General features: G+C 37.1%; 2 protein-coding genes across 2 annotated transcripts; one reads left to right on the top strand and one right to left on the bottom strand.

Annotated features, from left to right (window-relative positions):
- Positions 1 to 2,991: 2,991 nt before the first annotated feature.
- On the bottom strand, positions 2,992 to 9,267 carry LOC144852688 (uncharacterized). The gene is made up of 3 exons (XM_078710636.1): positions 7,171 to 9,267; positions 3,612 to 7,082; positions 2,992 to 3,083 (listed from the first exon to the last, which is right to left on the bottom strand). The coding sequence occupies exons 1-2, from the start codon at positions 9,265 to 9,267 to the stop codon at positions 3,951 to 3,953; spliced, it is 5,229 nt and encodes a 1,742-aa protein (XP_078566762.1). The 3' UTR covers positions 2,992 to 3,083; positions 3,612 to 3,950.
- Positions 9,268 to 14,790: 5,523 nt separating this feature from the next.
- Positions 14,791 to 16,440, top strand: LOC144852678 (uncharacterized). Its single transcript, XM_078710624.1, has 3 exons — positions 14,791 to 14,860; positions 15,760 to 16,052; positions 16,265 to 16,440. The coding sequence occupies exons 2-3, from the start codon at positions 15,875 to 15,877 to the stop codon at positions 16,438 to 16,440; spliced, it is 354 nt and encodes a 117-aa protein (XP_078566750.1). The 5' UTR covers positions 14,791 to 14,860; positions 15,760 to 15,874.
- Positions 16,441 to 18,277: the final 1,837 nt, after the last annotated feature.

The raw sequence follows: 18,277 nt of genomic DNA, 5'->3' as shown, positions 1-18,277 counted from the left end.
ACAAAATGCAAACAATATATCTTTTAAAAAGATATATTGTTTGCATTTTAATGTCACTTAATAGTTATTCACTTTGACCAAAAATGTAATTTAAAGCAAAAATAGTCGCATTGACTGGAAGTTTTTGGTTGGATTTAACTGTTTATTTTGTCTTTTCATAAGTGACAAACTAAGTTTTTTTCTACAAATGTGATTTTCAGATTCACTTTAGCAAAAATGGGATCGAAAGAAAAAATTGCCTTACTAATAAAATTGTATATTCAATATTGTAAGGCAATATATCAATTAAGAGGATATATGTTTGTTTGTTGTAAGTCAATATACAATACTTACATTACAGTACACTATTGATTTGAAATTCGAATCCATTAAAAGAACCAGTGGTATTACTTTCTTATTTCTATTTTAAATTATCCGTTCGTTCACACCCAAAGTGCAAAATGAGATGGTCACACGCACAACAAATTGTTTTCAATTTTGTGAATGGTGTTTTTTGATTGAGAATTACCAGTTTCTGAATAGGTTGCTTTGGCAAATAAAACCAATTTGTATCGACATTTTCTATTCTGTGCTTCTGGCATATTATTACAGTTTGAATTACTTTTTCAAGTTCAATGGCATTTCAATCAAGGTAAACTAGTTACGTCATCCAACCTTTAATGAAATGGTACATTTTCCATGACAATAATACAGTACTTAACTGTTACTATTACTACTTTTTCATGAAAAAGCAATTAGTATCCCTATTATAAGTTTAACAAAGCCATATAGATGGCTGCATTCGCGTGCTCAAGTTAGTGTTTATCGACTGACCACCGACCAACCGACCGACATAGTGAGCTGTAGAGTCGCGTTACACGCGACTAAAAAGGGGCGAATCTGGGAAAAAATTAGAAACAAGTGTTTCTCAACTGATTTGTGTTATATAGGGTCTATATATCCACCAAAAAAAAGTTCCAGCTCATCTGTCCTAGAGCAAGCCGCCATTTTGGATTTTTAAAATAGCCGCCATAAAATACAGATTTTTGCTCATATATCAGCTTCTACATCATGTATGGATATGATTTTGGTGGCAAAGTATATGTTTTGAGGGTCAAGGAATCCAAATACAGCATTTTGAAGTTTACTGTATGTCCGCATTTTTCAAAATGGCCGCCATAAAATACAGATTTGTACTCATCTCAACATGAAGTGTATGGATGTGATTTTAGTGGCAAAGTGTAGGTTGTGAGGGTCAAGAAATCGGGAAAAACAGCATTTCGAAATGCACTCAATGTCCGCCATTTTGGTTTTCAAAATGGCCACCATAAAAATACACATTTTTGCTCATATCTCAGCTTTCACATCGTGTATGGAAGTGATTTTGGTGGTAATGTATATGTTTTAAGGGTCAAGGATTTCAATTACAGCATTATTTTGAAGTTCACTTAATGGCCACCATTGGGTTTTCAAAATGGCCACCATAAAGTACAGGTTTTGTTAATTTCTTAGCTCCTATACATAATGAAGACATGATTTTGATAACTAAGTCTATGTTTTGATGGTTACAGAATAAAAATTCAGCATTCTAATATACAGAGTCGGAAAGTGATCAGATCTTCTTCTTATTCCATTTAGGAGCAAACTTATTAGTTGAAGGCTACTGCTCCACTGGCTTTAGCTGTTGCATTTTTTTTGCATACAGTGTGTGGTGCATACAATGTTAAATACAGTAATAGTTTTAAAATTCCCAATCAAACTGGCACAATAATTAGTAACATTTAAGTACAATCCCTTTCGTCTAGTCTCCAAGAGATCCCCGCCTGATCTATCGTTATCACGATCCTCAATATGTACTATCGATCATGAGTTAATCACAAGACCGGGTTCCATTCTGATTACGACCAAGGAGGTACACAAGAAGATACCAGATATGTACTGTAACTATTATTTGCGTGAAGAAACCAACAAACAAGATAAAGAAGTTACATAGACATAAAGATATTTTCCAAATCATAAAGAGAAGCAGTTTAAAGTACAACAACTTACTGACTACATGGTAATACACTAGGAGATCAACACTAGTCATCCTAACTGGTCTGCATTTATGCACAAATGTATATCTATCTGCCCATCTAATCTGCCAGTCATAATAACCTTCCATCAACGAGTTAAATTAATGCAAATAGTTAGAGAACATGTTATTTGGATAATTAAGATGATCGGCAAAAACTATCGTGGATTTGTCCAGTTATCGCATGATGATACATACAGTATACATAAATCCAGACCAGTTATGGTGAAGTAGTGTTAGTCCCCAGTGTATTAAGTAACCATCCATTCAGTCGCATAAGATATGTTGCTTTAAATTGCTTTACTTTCTTTATCAATGATGTATTTGATTGGAATATGCTTAACTGAAAGTTGGCCATGCTTCTCTTTAGGATTTGAAAAATATCTTACAATGTCTACGTCTAACGAACTTTTTTAGAATATTTTATTTTTTTAGGTTCATCACGCGAACAATAGTTACAGTACATCGCTAATATCTTCTTGTGTACAGTACCTCCTGGGGTAATAATCATTGTGGGTCCCATATATTATCACCAACATGTTGATGTATTCTCGTCATCACTTTCCAACTGTATTTCAAAAGTTGTTTTTATTCTGTAACCTTCAAAACATAGGCTTAGCAAAATCATAATCATAGTAGCTCATAAATTAACAAAAACCTGTAGCTTCTAACAAATAAAACAATACCCGATTGTGTGCAAAATATACGTCAGCTTGAGGGCGCTAAGCAGATCCAAAATATGTGAGTCTGTCCAAATATTAATTTTCCAAATTATGTCAAATTGAGGGGGCTATTGATTTTCGTTTGTCTTCTTTTCCTATAAAGTGGACGTTATTTTATTTGTTAGATTCACTAATCTTTATTGACATTCTTCATACACAAATCTTCATTTAACGTCAATTAATATCTTTCATTGAAACGCATATTAGGCATTGTAACTGCCCTAAAAATAATGCGAGTGATATTCGTTATTCAAGTCCAACACCCAAGGTGCTCCTTTATTCCTGTTTCTTGAATGTGAACCAGATTACTAAAACAAAACATAACAATGACCTATAAATGCATGTCTAGCAATATATGTGGCTCCTTAAGCGTCAAACTGAAGAGTTTTGTATTTAAGTTAAAACAAACAATATAAAAGACGATCCCTTAAGCTAATTAAAAATGCAAAAGCGTGTCGTCATAGCAACGGATAACAAAATCCTTGCGGTTAACTCCTACAACGACGCGACACCTACATGCCAAAAACATTTCCATTGTACAGCTATACGTAAATCAATAAAAATGATCACATGAACTATAAAGTTTTGCGAAGATTATTATAACTATAGTATCCAGGTGCTTAATGCAGTAACTTTAACAATGAATTATTAATACTAATACTTAGTAAATGATTAAATTAAGGTACAACATGTCAAAGCCATATCTCATCAATATATATAGGCCTAGGCCTAGCTAGGTAACATAACTGAAATTAACGGCGTCTAATAGAACTTGGCCTAATAACATTAAATCTGAATGAGTTATTGATCAATAAATGTAGCGGAATGCAGCTTACCGAAAATAGCAAAGTCACCCGCTATCTGCAGTACATAAACAATTCAGGTAAATATCAAAAATTAAACAATATAGGCCTATGTCAATATCCTATAATTAAAGTCACTAGCTGTGATCATACATCCTCTCCTCTCTAATGCAAGATACCTCCTCACATGGTCCTAAAATGACGTCATTTTCTTAATAATGCGCCCTCTCTAAATATAAACTAGTTTGGGACCAAACATCCCGGCCCCTCTAATGCTATACTGAATTAAGGCATTAGCAAACATAGTTAACAATTTAACAATAAATAAATTAATGTAACAACAATTTAACAATCTATTAAACAGCATCTGAACTACTGACTTTCTGCCTCCAGAATCACAACCAACTTCGTGATGGGCCGTACCAGTTCAGCGCTTGCAGTTCTCAGCTTAACAGATCTCACCAGTCCTCTTGCATCCTTATAAACTTCCAACACTCTTGCCATCGGCCACTGTCCTCTTGGGGAATTCTCCGCAATTATAACAATGTCTCCTACATCCACATTTCTACGCTCTTTAAACCATTTCTGACGCTCCATCAATGTCGCCAAATACTCCTTCCTCCATCTTGCCCAGAATACATTAACCAGGTATTGCGCCTGTCTCCATCTCTTACGATATACATCTGCCTCACTGAATACACCTGGAGCAGGTATATAATCTGCTTGTGCCAGTAACAGGTGATTCGGCGTAAGTGGGCGATCTTCCTTAGGATCATCAGACAGAATTGTCAATGGCCGTCCGTTAACAATCGCCTCCACCTCACAAAACAATGTCCTCAGACCTTCATCATTTAGTTTTATTGTCTGCTCCTTTAACAATCCATATAACACCTTTCTTATTGATCTGATCATTCTTTCCCAGACTCCCCCTTGGTGAGAGGCAGCTGGAGGATTAAATCTCCAATCAATTCCATTTTGTCTTAATACTGCGTGAATCTGAGTGTTGTTCCATTCTTTCATTCCCTTTCTTAGCTCCTTGTCGGCTCCTACTAAATTGGTTCCGTTGTCCGACAGCATGTATCTTACAGCACCTCGTCTGGCAATAAATCGCCTTACAGCATTTATGCAGGAGTCCGTATCTAGCGAATCAGCCATTTCTAGATGAATCGCTCGTGTATTGAAGCATGTGAACACAACTCCGTACCGTTTTAAGACTGTCCTTCCTCTTTTGATTTCTATTGGACCAAAGTAGTCAACTCCAGATCTGGTAAACGGCTTCTCTCCGCTCATTAATCTTTGCTTTGGTAATTCAGACATTTTCTGGGTCTCCAAACGTCCATTATACCTACGACAAGTAACACACCTTGAGAGAATACTCTTTGTCAACTTAAGTGCTCTTGTCACCCAATACTTCTCTCTGAATCTTGCTAGTACGGCATTCCTTCCTACATGACCCATGCGTTGGTGAATATCATTGATTATTATACCAGCAACTATGGATGTTTTTGGAAGCAATATTGGGTGTTTAGCTTCTAATGGTATAGATGCTCCAGCTATACTTCCACCGACTCTGATGATTCCCCTTTCATCCTTAAAGGGGTCCAACTTAGATGTGTCATTGCCCATAGGTAGTTTTGAAGTTTCCGACTGCAGATATCTTATTATTTCTGTCTCAGCGACATCAAGCTCTGAGCTCGTTATGGGTTCAATCCTTCTTACTCTTCCCTTTGGTGGTGTACGGGTTTTGCAACGTTGCATTAAATTACCCTTGGCTCTAAGCATCCAAGCGACAAACACCTTTAACCTGCTCCAACTAGAATATCTTCCAAACAATGATTCAATATAATCACATGAATTAACTGTTGCTGCTGCTGCTGCATTTTTTACGTCTGGGTCACTTATTGACAGCAAAGCCATTCCTAGGTTTCCCTTTGGCCACTTGTCTTCTTTGTTTCTTAAGAACACCGGCCCCTTTAGCCACATTTCAACCTCCACCTTCTTGCTTAAGTGCATACCTCGTGAAGCTATGTCTGCAGGATTATTTGCAGTATCCACGTGTCTCCACTGCTCGCACTCACTTCCTTCGTGAATGATTGATAACCTATTTGCTACAAAGGTGCTAAATCTTGTTTTGTTGTTTCTTATGTAGTTTATAACTAGCATGCTATCGGTCCAGAATATTACTCTTTTGAATGTGGTGTCAACTTCTTCTCGAACTAGACTTGCACATTTAACTGCTAGAGTTGCAGCGGTTAATTCTAGTCTGGGAATCGTCATCTTCTTAAGAGGTGCTACTCTTGATCGTCCATAAAGTATGTTACTGTCGATTGTTTCTCCTACCTGCGACCGCACATATATAGCAACTCCATAACCATTTTCGCTTGCGTCCGCAAACACGTGAAGTTCTTGGTCGGTTCTAAGTTTACATGTAACAAACCTGGGCACACGCAATTCCTCAACTAGAGGTAAGCTCTCTAGCCAGCGTTTCCACCTACGTAATTCATTTCCCTCAACTGGATTATCCCAATTTTTGCCTTTCTTGATTAGTTCTTGAAGAAGAATCTTAGGTGTTAACATCACGGGCGATGCCAGTCCCATAGGATCAAACACCGAGCTTATTGTAGATAATATGCCCCTTCGAGTACATGGCTGCTCTGTGATACTCGAAAGCTGATAACATAGACAGTCACTCCTTGGGTCCCATTGCACTCCAAGTGCCCTTTCGCTTGGAATTCCTTCTTCCTTAAATGCTAGGGCTTGTAGTTCCTTTGATCTGTTCTCTACTGGAACAGAGTTGATGACGTCTCGTCTGTTACTGGTCCATTTAGCTAGATTAAACCCGCCTTTTGCACAGAGTTCCTTAAGGTTTTTTACCATATTTATACCATCAGATGTTGATCCAACTGACTTCAAGCAGTCATCAACATAGAAGTTGCGTAGTAACGTCTGCGAGACTTCATCTTCTGTACTTGGTCTATTGTCTAAAGCTGTTTGTCTTAAAGCCATATTGGCGCAAGCAGGAGAAGACGCTGCTCCAAACAAATGTGCTGTCATTCTATACTCCACTGGTTGCTGGTTGACATCTCCTTCTGGCCACCAGAAAAATCTCATAATATAGTCTCTATCTTTCACTGGCACCTTCACTTGGTGAAACATGGCCTCAATGTCGGCCATTATAGCGACTGGGTCTTCTCGAAACCTCAGTAAGACTCCTACTAAACTGTTTGTCATATTGGGTCCTGGGAGTAATAGATTGTTGAGAGATGTTCCCTGAAATTTGGCTGCACAATCGAAGACAACACGTATCTTCCCTGGTTTGTGTGGGTTATATACTCCATGATGAGGTATGTACCAGGTCTTTCCTATCGTCGGTTCGATATTGTCTACCTTCTCAGCAAATCCTTTCTGTATAAGTTTTCTCATAAACTCTTGGTAGTCGTGTTGGAACTCCTGGTTTCGACGCAGTTTGTTTTTCAAGCATTCCAGTCTCTTTACTGCCATAAACTTTATTATTAGGAAGTATTGGCGTTTCTTCTCTAAATGGCAGATCGATGTGGTAGTGTCCATTAATGAGACGGATGCTATTGTTGACCTTTGAAACGAACAACTTATCCTCTCTCGACGGTTGTTTTGCATGAACAAGTCCTCTCTCAGGAAAATCTAGTTCAGTGGCCGTTCTCACTAGTTTCTCTAAACGTTGGTTTTCTTCTAATTGTGCAATACTGATAACATCAATTCTGTTGGCTGGTTGACTCTGGCCTGTGTCATTGCCTTCTCGAACCAAATTCCATATAAGCCAGCCCAACCTAGTTCTAGTAGCATGTGGTGCATTAGGTGGTCCAGTAATGGTTTCTAGTGGGCAATACGCTTCAGCTACGGCGTTTCCAATTAACAGGCCAATTCCAGCGTCAATATTCGTCGCTGTTATGTTTTTTAGGTGTGGCCATTTTGCAATATCTTCACTGGTTGGGATATGTCTGCTAGAAACCGGAAGTCTGTTTTTAGTATAGGCAACTGGTAACTCCACCTTCCCTTGACCATCTAGTCTGCTGATCATCAATCCCTTTATGATTCGTGTGGTCATAGTATGTTTATTTCCCATTGTGTCAATACTTAGTTTGGCCCGTTTTCCCTCGGCTCCTGTTTTGTGAAGTAGTTCATCTGATATAAATGATATGCTGCTTCCCGGATCAAAGAATGCGTATGTCTTGATCGGCTGACTCCCGTTTCTCGCTGTAACCTGTACTGGTACAATCGCGAGAGTACATTCGCCTCTTGTTGAACAGGCTGATCCAACGTTCGGCGGCTGGTTAGCAATCGGATCTCTGTGTAGGGATGTCGGGTGAGCTCCCTTGCAAGTTTTACATTCGAGCCGTTGCCTGCATTCCTTGCTACGGTGTCCTATACGGAGACAGCCAAAGCATCCTCTTGATTGCTTCAGAAATTCAATTTTGGTTTCTCTAGACAGCCCATCAAACTTGCTGCAGTTTTCTAGGTTGTGGGTTTCCTTGCAATAAAGGCAAATGACATCTTCTTTGGTTGTCGAGAAGCTTCCCTTGCTGGGTGGCTTTTGAGTCTTCTCACGTTGGGGCTTGCTTGCCCTTTCTGAGTTTAACGAACCATATACAGGATTATTGGCAATCCTACTCTGCTTCTCTACAAATTCAACAAAGTCATCGAATGTAACGGTTCTCATTTTTTCCTCTTGTATGTAGTCTGTTGTAGTGCGCCATTTCCCTCTTAGCCTATACGGTAACTTTGCCACTAACATCTGGATGTTTTTTGTGTGGTTAAGTTCAGACAGATAATTCAAATCTTCCATTGCATTTCGACACTCTAATAGAAACAAAGAAAAATTGCTTAACGCACTTGCATCTTCCGAACGAATCTCGTCTATTGATTGGGCCTTTTCCATGTATGCTTCTGTCATTTTGTACTTGTTTCCAAACCTTTTGCCAATCGCCTTTCTTGCCTCCTCGTAACCTTTGTCACCTTCTGTGTGCATGTAACTCCTTACTAATTTATTCACATCTCCAATGGTAAACTGTTCCAAGTAATACAGTCTTTCACTATTGCTCTCTGTCTTGCTATCGACTTCGTGTTCGAATGCCTTTATGAATGCGTTGTACTCTGTTGCCTCACCATTGTATGGTTTAATTCTCCGTCGTGGCAGCTGGGCCTTCTGCTGACTTGTAACAATTGCTTTTGCCATCTCTATTTGTTGACGGATCAGCATGTTCATCGCATCATCGGTTGGGGCACAAGGCTTAACTGGTTTCATTTCATTGGTTTGCCCATCTTCATTGTATTGATTTTCAAGTACGTTATCGTGTAATTCTAAATCTTCTTCGATCCTATCGTTTACAATGAATCGTCTCATCCGGTCTTGGGCTGATTCAACTGGTAAATTGACACTTAATTCTTCGTCTTGTTCCTCTATTTTATCTATTTCTTTATCCAGAGCACTTGCTCTTGCTAGGGATGTAGCTGCTTCTTCTCTGATATTAAGCAGTTCTAACTCTGCCTCTGCCTCGAGTTTAGCCTTGGCAGCAAGAGCTTTCTTAATCCTAAACTCCTCCTTTGCCTTGGCCACAGCAGCATCGGCCCTTGCCTCTGCTGCATTCAATCTGAGTGAAGTAGTTGACCCTCTACTTGATTTAGACGTGAGTCTTGATGATGTTGTTGACATAGTAATAGAAATCTCCTACCTTATGTTATTTTCGTAATAATGTAACTGCCCTAAAAATAATGCGAGTGATATTCGTTATTCAAGTCCAACACCCAAGGTGCTCCTTTATTCCTGTTTCTTGAATGTGAACCAGATTACTAAAACAAAACATAACAATGACCTATAAATGCATGTCTAGCAATATATGTGGCTCCTTAAGCGTCAACCTGAAGAGTTTTGTATTTAAGTTAAAACAAACAATATAAAAGACGATCCCTTAAGCTAATTAAAAATGCAAAACCGTGTCGTCATAGCAACGGATAACAAAATCCTTGCGGTTAACTCCTACAACGACGCGACACCTACATGCCAAAAACATTTCCATTGTACAGCTATACGTAAATCAATAAAAATGATCACATGAACTATAAAGTTTTGCGAAGATTATTATAACTATAGTATCCAGGTGCTTAATGCAGTAACTTTAACAATGAATTATTAATACTAATACTTAGTAAATGATTAAATTAAGGTACAACATGTCAAAGCCATATCTCATCAATATATATAGGCCTAGGCCTAGCTAGGTAACATAACTGAAATTAACGGCGTCTAATAGAACTTGGCCTAATAACATTAAATCTGAATGAGTTATTGATCAATAAATGTAGCGGAATGCAGCTTACCGAAAATAGCAAAGTCACCCGCTATCTGCAGTACATAAACAATTCAGGTAAATATCAAAAATTAAACAATATAGGCCTATGTCAATATCCTATAATTAAAGTCACTAGCTGTGATCATACATCCTCTCCTCTCTAATGCAAGATACCTCCTCACATGGTCCTAAAATGACGTCATTTTCTTAATAATGCGCCCTCTCTAAATATAAACTAGTTTGGGACCAAACAGGCATATTGCTAGCTGTTTTTCATTTATTTTTTTATTTGTTTTGCATAATTTCCCATTTTTAAATGTTTGCAATTTATAAACGAGGGCAAAAATAAAAAATGCCAATCTTTTCAACCGTTTACACTATTATGACTTTTCACCACTCGGTGCTTTTTTGTTTATAGAGCTACCTGGATTTGTTTTGTCTTTAAAATCATCAAAGAACCATGCGAATGGGTCGCAATTTTACAAAATTACTAAAAAAAACGACGATATGGGGAATCACTGGCTGCTATCACAACATTCCGTCATCCAGCGCTGTGTGAGGCGTCCATAAAATCCTGTTTGGTGTCATCCAGTGCTGTGTGAGGCATCTAGTAAATCCTGTGTAGCGCAGAGAGGTGTAATAAGGCTAGAGGGCGTACTCCAGATTGAAAAGTTATTCCAACAGGAGGGGGAACCAACAAGATGGCGGCCGCAAATGTGTTCAAAAACATTATTTAATATAAAAAATAATAATCTAATATAGTACATACACAACACATATTCTTGTCAAAGCACAGTGAAGTTTTTATAAATTAAATATATTGTTAATCGCAATGGAATGAATAATTTCTTGGTAATCTAGCAATTTTTGTATACGAGAGGAATAGATCTTGTATTAGAGTGAATATATGTTGTGAATTATTTGACACTAAAATGAAACCTGTAACACCAGCCATTACGAAGATATAAGCTATTTGAATATTTTGGCCGCTATCTTGAAAAGGCCCATAAAAGACTCCCCCCTCACGGGGTTACAGATTGGGCAATAATGTTATTCTGATTTATTTTGACCCACTAAAGATATTTAGACAAGTTGCAAACTTTCATCACAAATTGCACATTGAATACCTCTTTGTACCTGACTAAAACGTCATTACATATTTGACGTTGAAATATCGATGTGCACAGCGTACAGAAGTACTTGCGGCAAAGAATATTGCGCGCGTGCGCTAATACATTATAAAGTTTGATTGATTGATTTTGGAACAAAACATCCCATCTATGTCCTATTAATAACAATTATGTAATATTTTAAATTCATAATGCATGCTTTGATGACTAAATAAAATAATAAAGTGTCGTGGATATAGGCCTATTTGTTAATATACTAAAAAGGGTATGAATAATATTAAATAATAAAGGCAAAATATTACAAATGAAATTTAATAACGTTGGCGGCGCAGTTTGTGTCAAAAAACACACACAGAGCCATACAGAAAGAAGGGAGAATTTGTGTGTGTTTTTGTATTGGTTCATGCATTGGCTCATACGTTCGTTAACTCTGTTCTTAAACATTTGAACTTCAGACAATCTATTAAATACTATACAAAGATGCAAGGTCCTCAGTCCTGGTTAACGGTTTCACTTCTGAGTCATTCTCAATTGTAAGAGGATGTAGACAAGGGGATGGACTGAGCCCATACCTGTTTCTTCTTTGCGCAGAAATGTTATCCTTAATGACATCTGAAACTAAAAAGGAATATCAATTGCTAATATCTCAGTATGCGGACGACGGTAAAGAAAAGTCAAAGGAAGAAGCATTTAGGATTCTCGATATATTTTCCAAATGTTCGGGGCTACAAGTTAACATAACAAAACAAATGCTGTCTGGGTTAAAATCATGTAAAGACCAAAGTGACCCAACAATATGTAAAAACCATAATATAAAATGGATTTAACTCACTAGGCATTTTGTTCAGTACTAATCTCTATATGAAGTGGTGGAATTATGAAGAAGTTATTAAATCGTAAAAAAATACAATGAATATTTGGTAAAAAAAGAAATGTAATTGCTTGGGAAGAATCACGGTGGTTAAGTCTTTATTATTATCCAAACTTACCTATCTCCTCTGGAAATTACCCGACCCTCCTGAAAAAGTATAAATTATGGTTAATTCTGACATAGGCGAGCACAATAGAAAAACTTCGGTACAAGTCTCTGCTTTGGATACCTACCTAATCTATCTCAGATGTATCGTGAAATGTAAATTTGATAACATTAGTTTTCACTATTACGATATTGTTTCATATTTCTATCTTAGGAAGATATTATAAAGAGTTTTTTAACAAAATTTATGATTTCAACGGTAGATTTTTAACTCAATTTCAATTCTACGCGGTCAAAGTAATTTCCGGGTTCACGATGAGTTCACCTTGCAACAACCTGGTTTCAACTAAGTTGGCCGTTAGTGGCTATAGCCATTTTACTTTTTTTGTTTATTTTCGGACCGCGCATGTGAAGGTACAGTAGTTAAAAAATAGAAATTATACTGCAAATTAATAAAGATCAAACTAAATATACGCCATAAAGCATCGGAATATATTGTGGGGAATAGTATTATAACATTAATTAATAGGGAGATTTGATGATTTTTGCTTAAAATCGAGTGAAATCCCGATAGCCGAGTTTTATTGAGTAAGCTGGCAGGAATAACTAACTAGGCTATCTGTGTCCTGTTAGGACCGGGATGTCTGCCCATGTTGCAAGCCGTCTAAAACGTCTTCCTTCTTGGGCCGAAACGGCCCACTCTGTCGCGGAAGTTAGTTTCAAAAGATGTTTAAATTAAATAATGTATTAATTATTAGGATGGTATTTATTTGAATAAACGCCTCCCCAATAAGACATCACTTTGAATAATAATCCCCCCCCCCCCCCAACCCAACTATCTAATAAACGTCCATCCACATTTATAATAACACAATTATACTATTTGTAGTAGAATTCATCGCACTGTTATCTACAATTTACCAAGCATTTGTTTTTCTTTTTTACCACTTTTCATATCTATTAGAGGATTTCATTTGATTATAAATGTTACCATATTATTAAAATTTAAAAATTAAACATATTCCTCGAATAAGCACCTCCCTCAAATGAACTCCGCCTCCCTACCTCCGCCCTATAAGGGCCCTACCAAACAATAAACACTATACTTTAAAATGTTATTAATCATTTAAGACACTGTGAAACAGAGTAGGTTTTACGAATGTCAAGCATTTTCAATAATGGTAACCGACAGAAAACGTACAAGGAGAACGTCCTTCTAAAACCTTTTTACCCGAGTCATTATCATTCCGAGAACCATCGTCTACACTTCGTCTAGAGGGGGAGCTCGCTTCGCTCGCTCACCCTCTAGTATATTCAATCTATAACAAGGCCATATAGATGGCTGCAGTCGCGTGCTCAAGTTAGTGTTTACCGACCAACCGTTCGACCAACTGACCGAAATTGCTGAAAATTTTGAAAATGTTTAAAAACATTTATTTTTTTTTATTTACACGTGCGTAGTCACTTTTGACATGCTCGTATAACGTAATTTCGAGTTGAAAAGTAAGTCAAGAAAACAGAAATCGGGCAGAAAGAGTGCGTATTAACATTTAACGTGCAGTACGCGTGCAAAAATCTGCGCACTCTTGGCAATTTTTTAAACGCTTAAAATTGCCTGAAACGTTTGGAAACAATTTGGAAAATTTTAAGCGCGCGTACGCATGCGTTACATGCGCTACGCACGTAATTGTATTGCCATATGATGATTTATGCCCTGAAATTTATTAGTACCAAATTTTATTTAATTGTGATTCATGCTTGTGAAGATATGATTACAGACGTGATTTTGTTAAATCGTGCGTAGACCACGTAATTTTTTATTGCGCACCGTGAAAACATAACCACATCGATTCCTGGCCATAAGGAATATACTGTGAAAAATTGACTTAGCTAGATTAAACTGATATCAAGATACGGTCATATACAAGTTAGTAAAAAGTGAAGCAGTATTTTACTAATATGCCGACACTCATACTATTGTAAAATGAGAAAAATTAGGCCAAATATTGCACGATTTGTCAATGAGTTAAAAATTAAGGTTTAACAAGAAGAATTTATTCTATAAACCTATCTAAATAAATGGAATCCCTTCTTGGAAAAGCGGTAAATTGACTATTGACTGGTAACTTTCTATACTTCAAATACCAAAAGAGCGCTATACAACTCGCATCGTATCACTTTGCTTATAGCTGGAAATGAATGACTCGGCGTGGTAACTGCTTGGTTTTGATTTTAAACCATTGAGTTACTATAATAACTCAAGGATTTATGAGTCAATTTATGTCAAATGTACTTATAAAGTGTTTTCATAGTAATATTACTATTATGTACATTTTTGTAATGTTTTAATGTTAGACGTGTAATTGGTAGATAACTTTATTAAAGCTTTTAAAGCAAAAAAGGTTAATTTATAGAACAATTTTCCACTTCAAATGTACTTGTACTTAGAAAGTATCATTATTATGTATATTTTGTAATGTTTAGAAGTATACTTTGGTAGTTAACTCTGTTATGTTGTTTTAATTGTTTGCCTTTGGACACTTATTACTGACTATAATCAAAGATCTTATATACTAAAGATGTGACACTACCCGCGTTAACGCGTAACACTTTAGAAGCGTCGGATTATAGTGCGCCCCCTCGCTTAAACAAGTAACGAACTTTTGCGTGACGATCGCAGTATTCTTTAGAAAATGGGATTGAGGACTCGCGCCAAAGTTTGTATGGTTAAGAAACAATGAATGAAAAGAGAAAAAGTGGAGGGATGTACTGTGCTGCAATTAATTGTAAAAGCAATTCAAAGGCCAACCCAGAACTTAAGTTTTACAATTTTCCCAAAGACAAGAACAGGTAAATTTATGGGATGTAATTAAATAAGTAGCCTACATCTTAACATATACTATGTAGGGACTAATCTTACTTTACTGTATTCAATTTATACATATATTAATAAACTAGGCTAGGTAGGCCTATTATTAATAATTATTATTTAAACGTATGAAATGATTATTATTATCATTATTAGGCTACTACTAGCCTAGGCCTAGTACATTAGTTATATAACAGTGAAATTACACTAATTTCACTGTTCCCTGGTTATATTACTTATCCTTTAAAATTTAGTACCCTTAACAAACAATTTTTAAAACTTTCAATTCAAGAAACATTTATTGACCAAATAGGCCTAGGCCCTATATATCATTACAATTGTTGGCATATAAGTAAAATTTTGGTCGAAAGACTATAAGAAGCCCAATTGGCATGTCGCTGTAGTCCCTCTTTTTACATTAAAGAAATAATAATAATAATACTTAATATAAACAAATTGTGATCTTAATTATTTCATGCTTTCCGTCTCATGGTTAATATTTGCTTTCTGTCCCATGGTTATTTTATTTCGTTTACTAGCCGTTACGTACATTACAGTATATTAACGCATGAAATGATTATTATTATCATTATTAGGCTAGGACATTAGTTATAATAACAGTGAAATTACACTATTTTTATTGTTCCCTGGTTATATTACTTATCCGTTGAGTAGCCCTAACAAACAATTTTTGATTGAATCTTATACTTAATATTTATGAAATTCAACCGTTAGTTAGTGGTTTTAGGTTAGGCTTAAGTATTTGATTTTAGGCCCTAACCAATTTGAAAATCAATTAGCATGCACGTAGACGTCCTATAATTACGTAAACGTTAATTATGATAAAGCAAAAACTCACTAGACAATTATTAATTTACAGGTGTGCAAAATGGGCCCAGAACACACGACGCGCGGATTTGAGAAGGAAACCAAGTTCCTATTTACACCGTAATTGCCACTTGTGCAATATTCATTTCGAAGAATCTCAAATACTGATGGTCACAAGAAGACTTGTATGGAATGCAGTCCCTACAATATTTGATGTCCCAAATCCACCACACCAAGTAACAGTGCGGCGTAAATTACCCACAAGACACTCGGAGGCAGTTAACACCAACTCCAGAAAACAATTACTTAATGTTCGAAAGTTACAGACTGTTCACCGTGAAACAAGTAAGTGAATATAGTACTAGTGTACTAATAAAATACATTACAATAATAATTAAATTGTGAAAGTTCTTATTTTCTTCCTGATACAAACATATCGTTCATTAATGTTCTCTTTTTATACTTACCGTATTTGGCCTGTCAACAAAAAGTTATGTTGGCATTTAATATTTCGTTGTGTGACTTGGTACTTATTCTTAATTGTTGTTTTTGTGTAGGGGCCCCCCGTCATCATTCTGATCATAACTATGCTATGACGTCTACCGTGACTCCTTCACCAACACAAGACAAGACTGAAGATGAGTGCCAAGTTCCAAGTAAGCATTATATACCCTATATATTCACAAAATGTTATTTATTAAAGTATAGATTGACTGATTGGATAACTGAATGACTGATTCCAACTACTACTATTATTAATATTATAATAATAATTATTATTATTATTATTATTCTCAATCACAGATGCATGTGTTCCCTTTTTATTTCCAGATATACCGATACCCTTAAATGAGACGCCGGCTAGACAATCATGTCCGTCAACGTCAAGACATGCCAGTACTTCGAAATATCGAGTGAGGGTATGCCGACTTAAAGCAAAAATGAAGAAGATACAGTCTACCATCATTGAACTAGCAGGTGGTGATCAAATCGAAAGTATAATTCAGAAAGCTAAAAGCTACATGAGTACTAATGCCTTAGATTTCTTTGCCGGTCAACTACGAATTGGCAAGAAGAAACCAAAGGGCCGTCGTTATACAGTGAAAGACCACTTGTTTTCAATGGCGTTGCATTTCCAAGGTCCCAGGGCTTACAGGTTTTGTAGAAAGATGTTTGTCCTTCCACACCCAAGAACACTGAAAAGGTGGCTACAACGAGTCGAAGTGAAACCAGGATTTAATGATGCCACTTTTTCATCATTAAAAATTCGATGTGCAACATTCAATGAACGTGAACGTGTGGTGGCCGTGTCCCTTGATGAAATGTCCCTGAAAGCTGCCATCAAATACAATCGTTATAAAGATTGCATGGAAGGGTTAGAAGACTATGGGAACATTGGCACAACAAAGAAGGTTGCTACACAGGCGCTAGTGTTCATGGTTAGGAGTATGACATCTAGATGGAAGCAGCCACTTGGATATTTCCTAGCAAATGGCGCTACGTCTGGTGACACACAGACCGTTCTTCTGAAAGAGTGTCTCACTCGGCTTTTTGAAACTGGACTAATTGTTAAAGCTGTAATAGCAGACCAGGGTTCGAACAACAGAAGGATGTTTCATACCTTAGGTATAAAGAAGACTAAGCCCTACTTTCTTCACAGTCAACGTACGACCGACACCACACACAAAGTGTATACGCTGTTCGACCCACCGCATTTAATTAAGAGTGTTCGAAACAACTTAAAGCACCATCAGTTTGTCGTAGATGGCAATACAATTAAATGGGAGTACATAGTGGAATTTTATAAGAATGATTCCATTTTGCCATTACGAATTGCCCCAAAAATTGACTGCCAAGCATATTGAACTCCCTCCATTCTCCCCCATGCGAGTATGTCTGGCAACGCAGGTCCTCAGCAACAGTGTTGCATCTGGGATCATGACCTATGCATCGCTTGGAAAATTGCCACCAGATGCAGTACACACAGCCAAATTCATCAGCACAATGGACAAATTATTCGATTCATGCAATGCCAGATGCATACAGAATACCAACATCTACAGACGGGCAGCTACACCTACGTCTATTCACGTCCAGTTCTGGAAAGAATGTTACGAATGGATATCTTCGTGGACGGTGAGTGACGGCTCGACGAAACAGATTGCATGTATCGATGGCTGGCTACTGACGATCAAAGCGATGATCGGGTTGCATGACGAATTAATCAACAATCACGCCTTTAAGTTTATACTCACAGGCAGACTAAATCAAGATTGCCTGGAGAACTTATTTTCTATTGTCAGAGGGAGAGGGGGTCATCGCTATAACCCGATGGCAGATGAATTTAGAGCCTCCCTGAAGGAAGTTATGTGCAACAGGATGTTAATTCCGTTAGGAAATTCGAATTGCCTAGAAGACACTGATCGACAGCTAAATGGAATTGATGCAATAATGATGGCCCAATCATCATCATCATCATCATCAACGCCACAATCGCATCATGTTGCCGATCAAGAAGACAACGATGCCACCACTGACGACGACTGCTGCTTAGAAGAATTTGAGATGAC

Source organism: Antedon bifida, chromosome 1 (assembly GCF_963402885.1).
Source record: "Antedon bifida chromosome 1, ecAntBifi1.1, whole genome shotgun sequence".
NCBI lineage: Eukaryota > Metazoa > Echinodermata > Crinoidea > Comatulida > Antedonidae > Antedon > Antedon bifida.
Note: the sequence above shows the minus strand (reverse complement) of the source record. Positions and strands in the feature narration are given on the sequence as shown.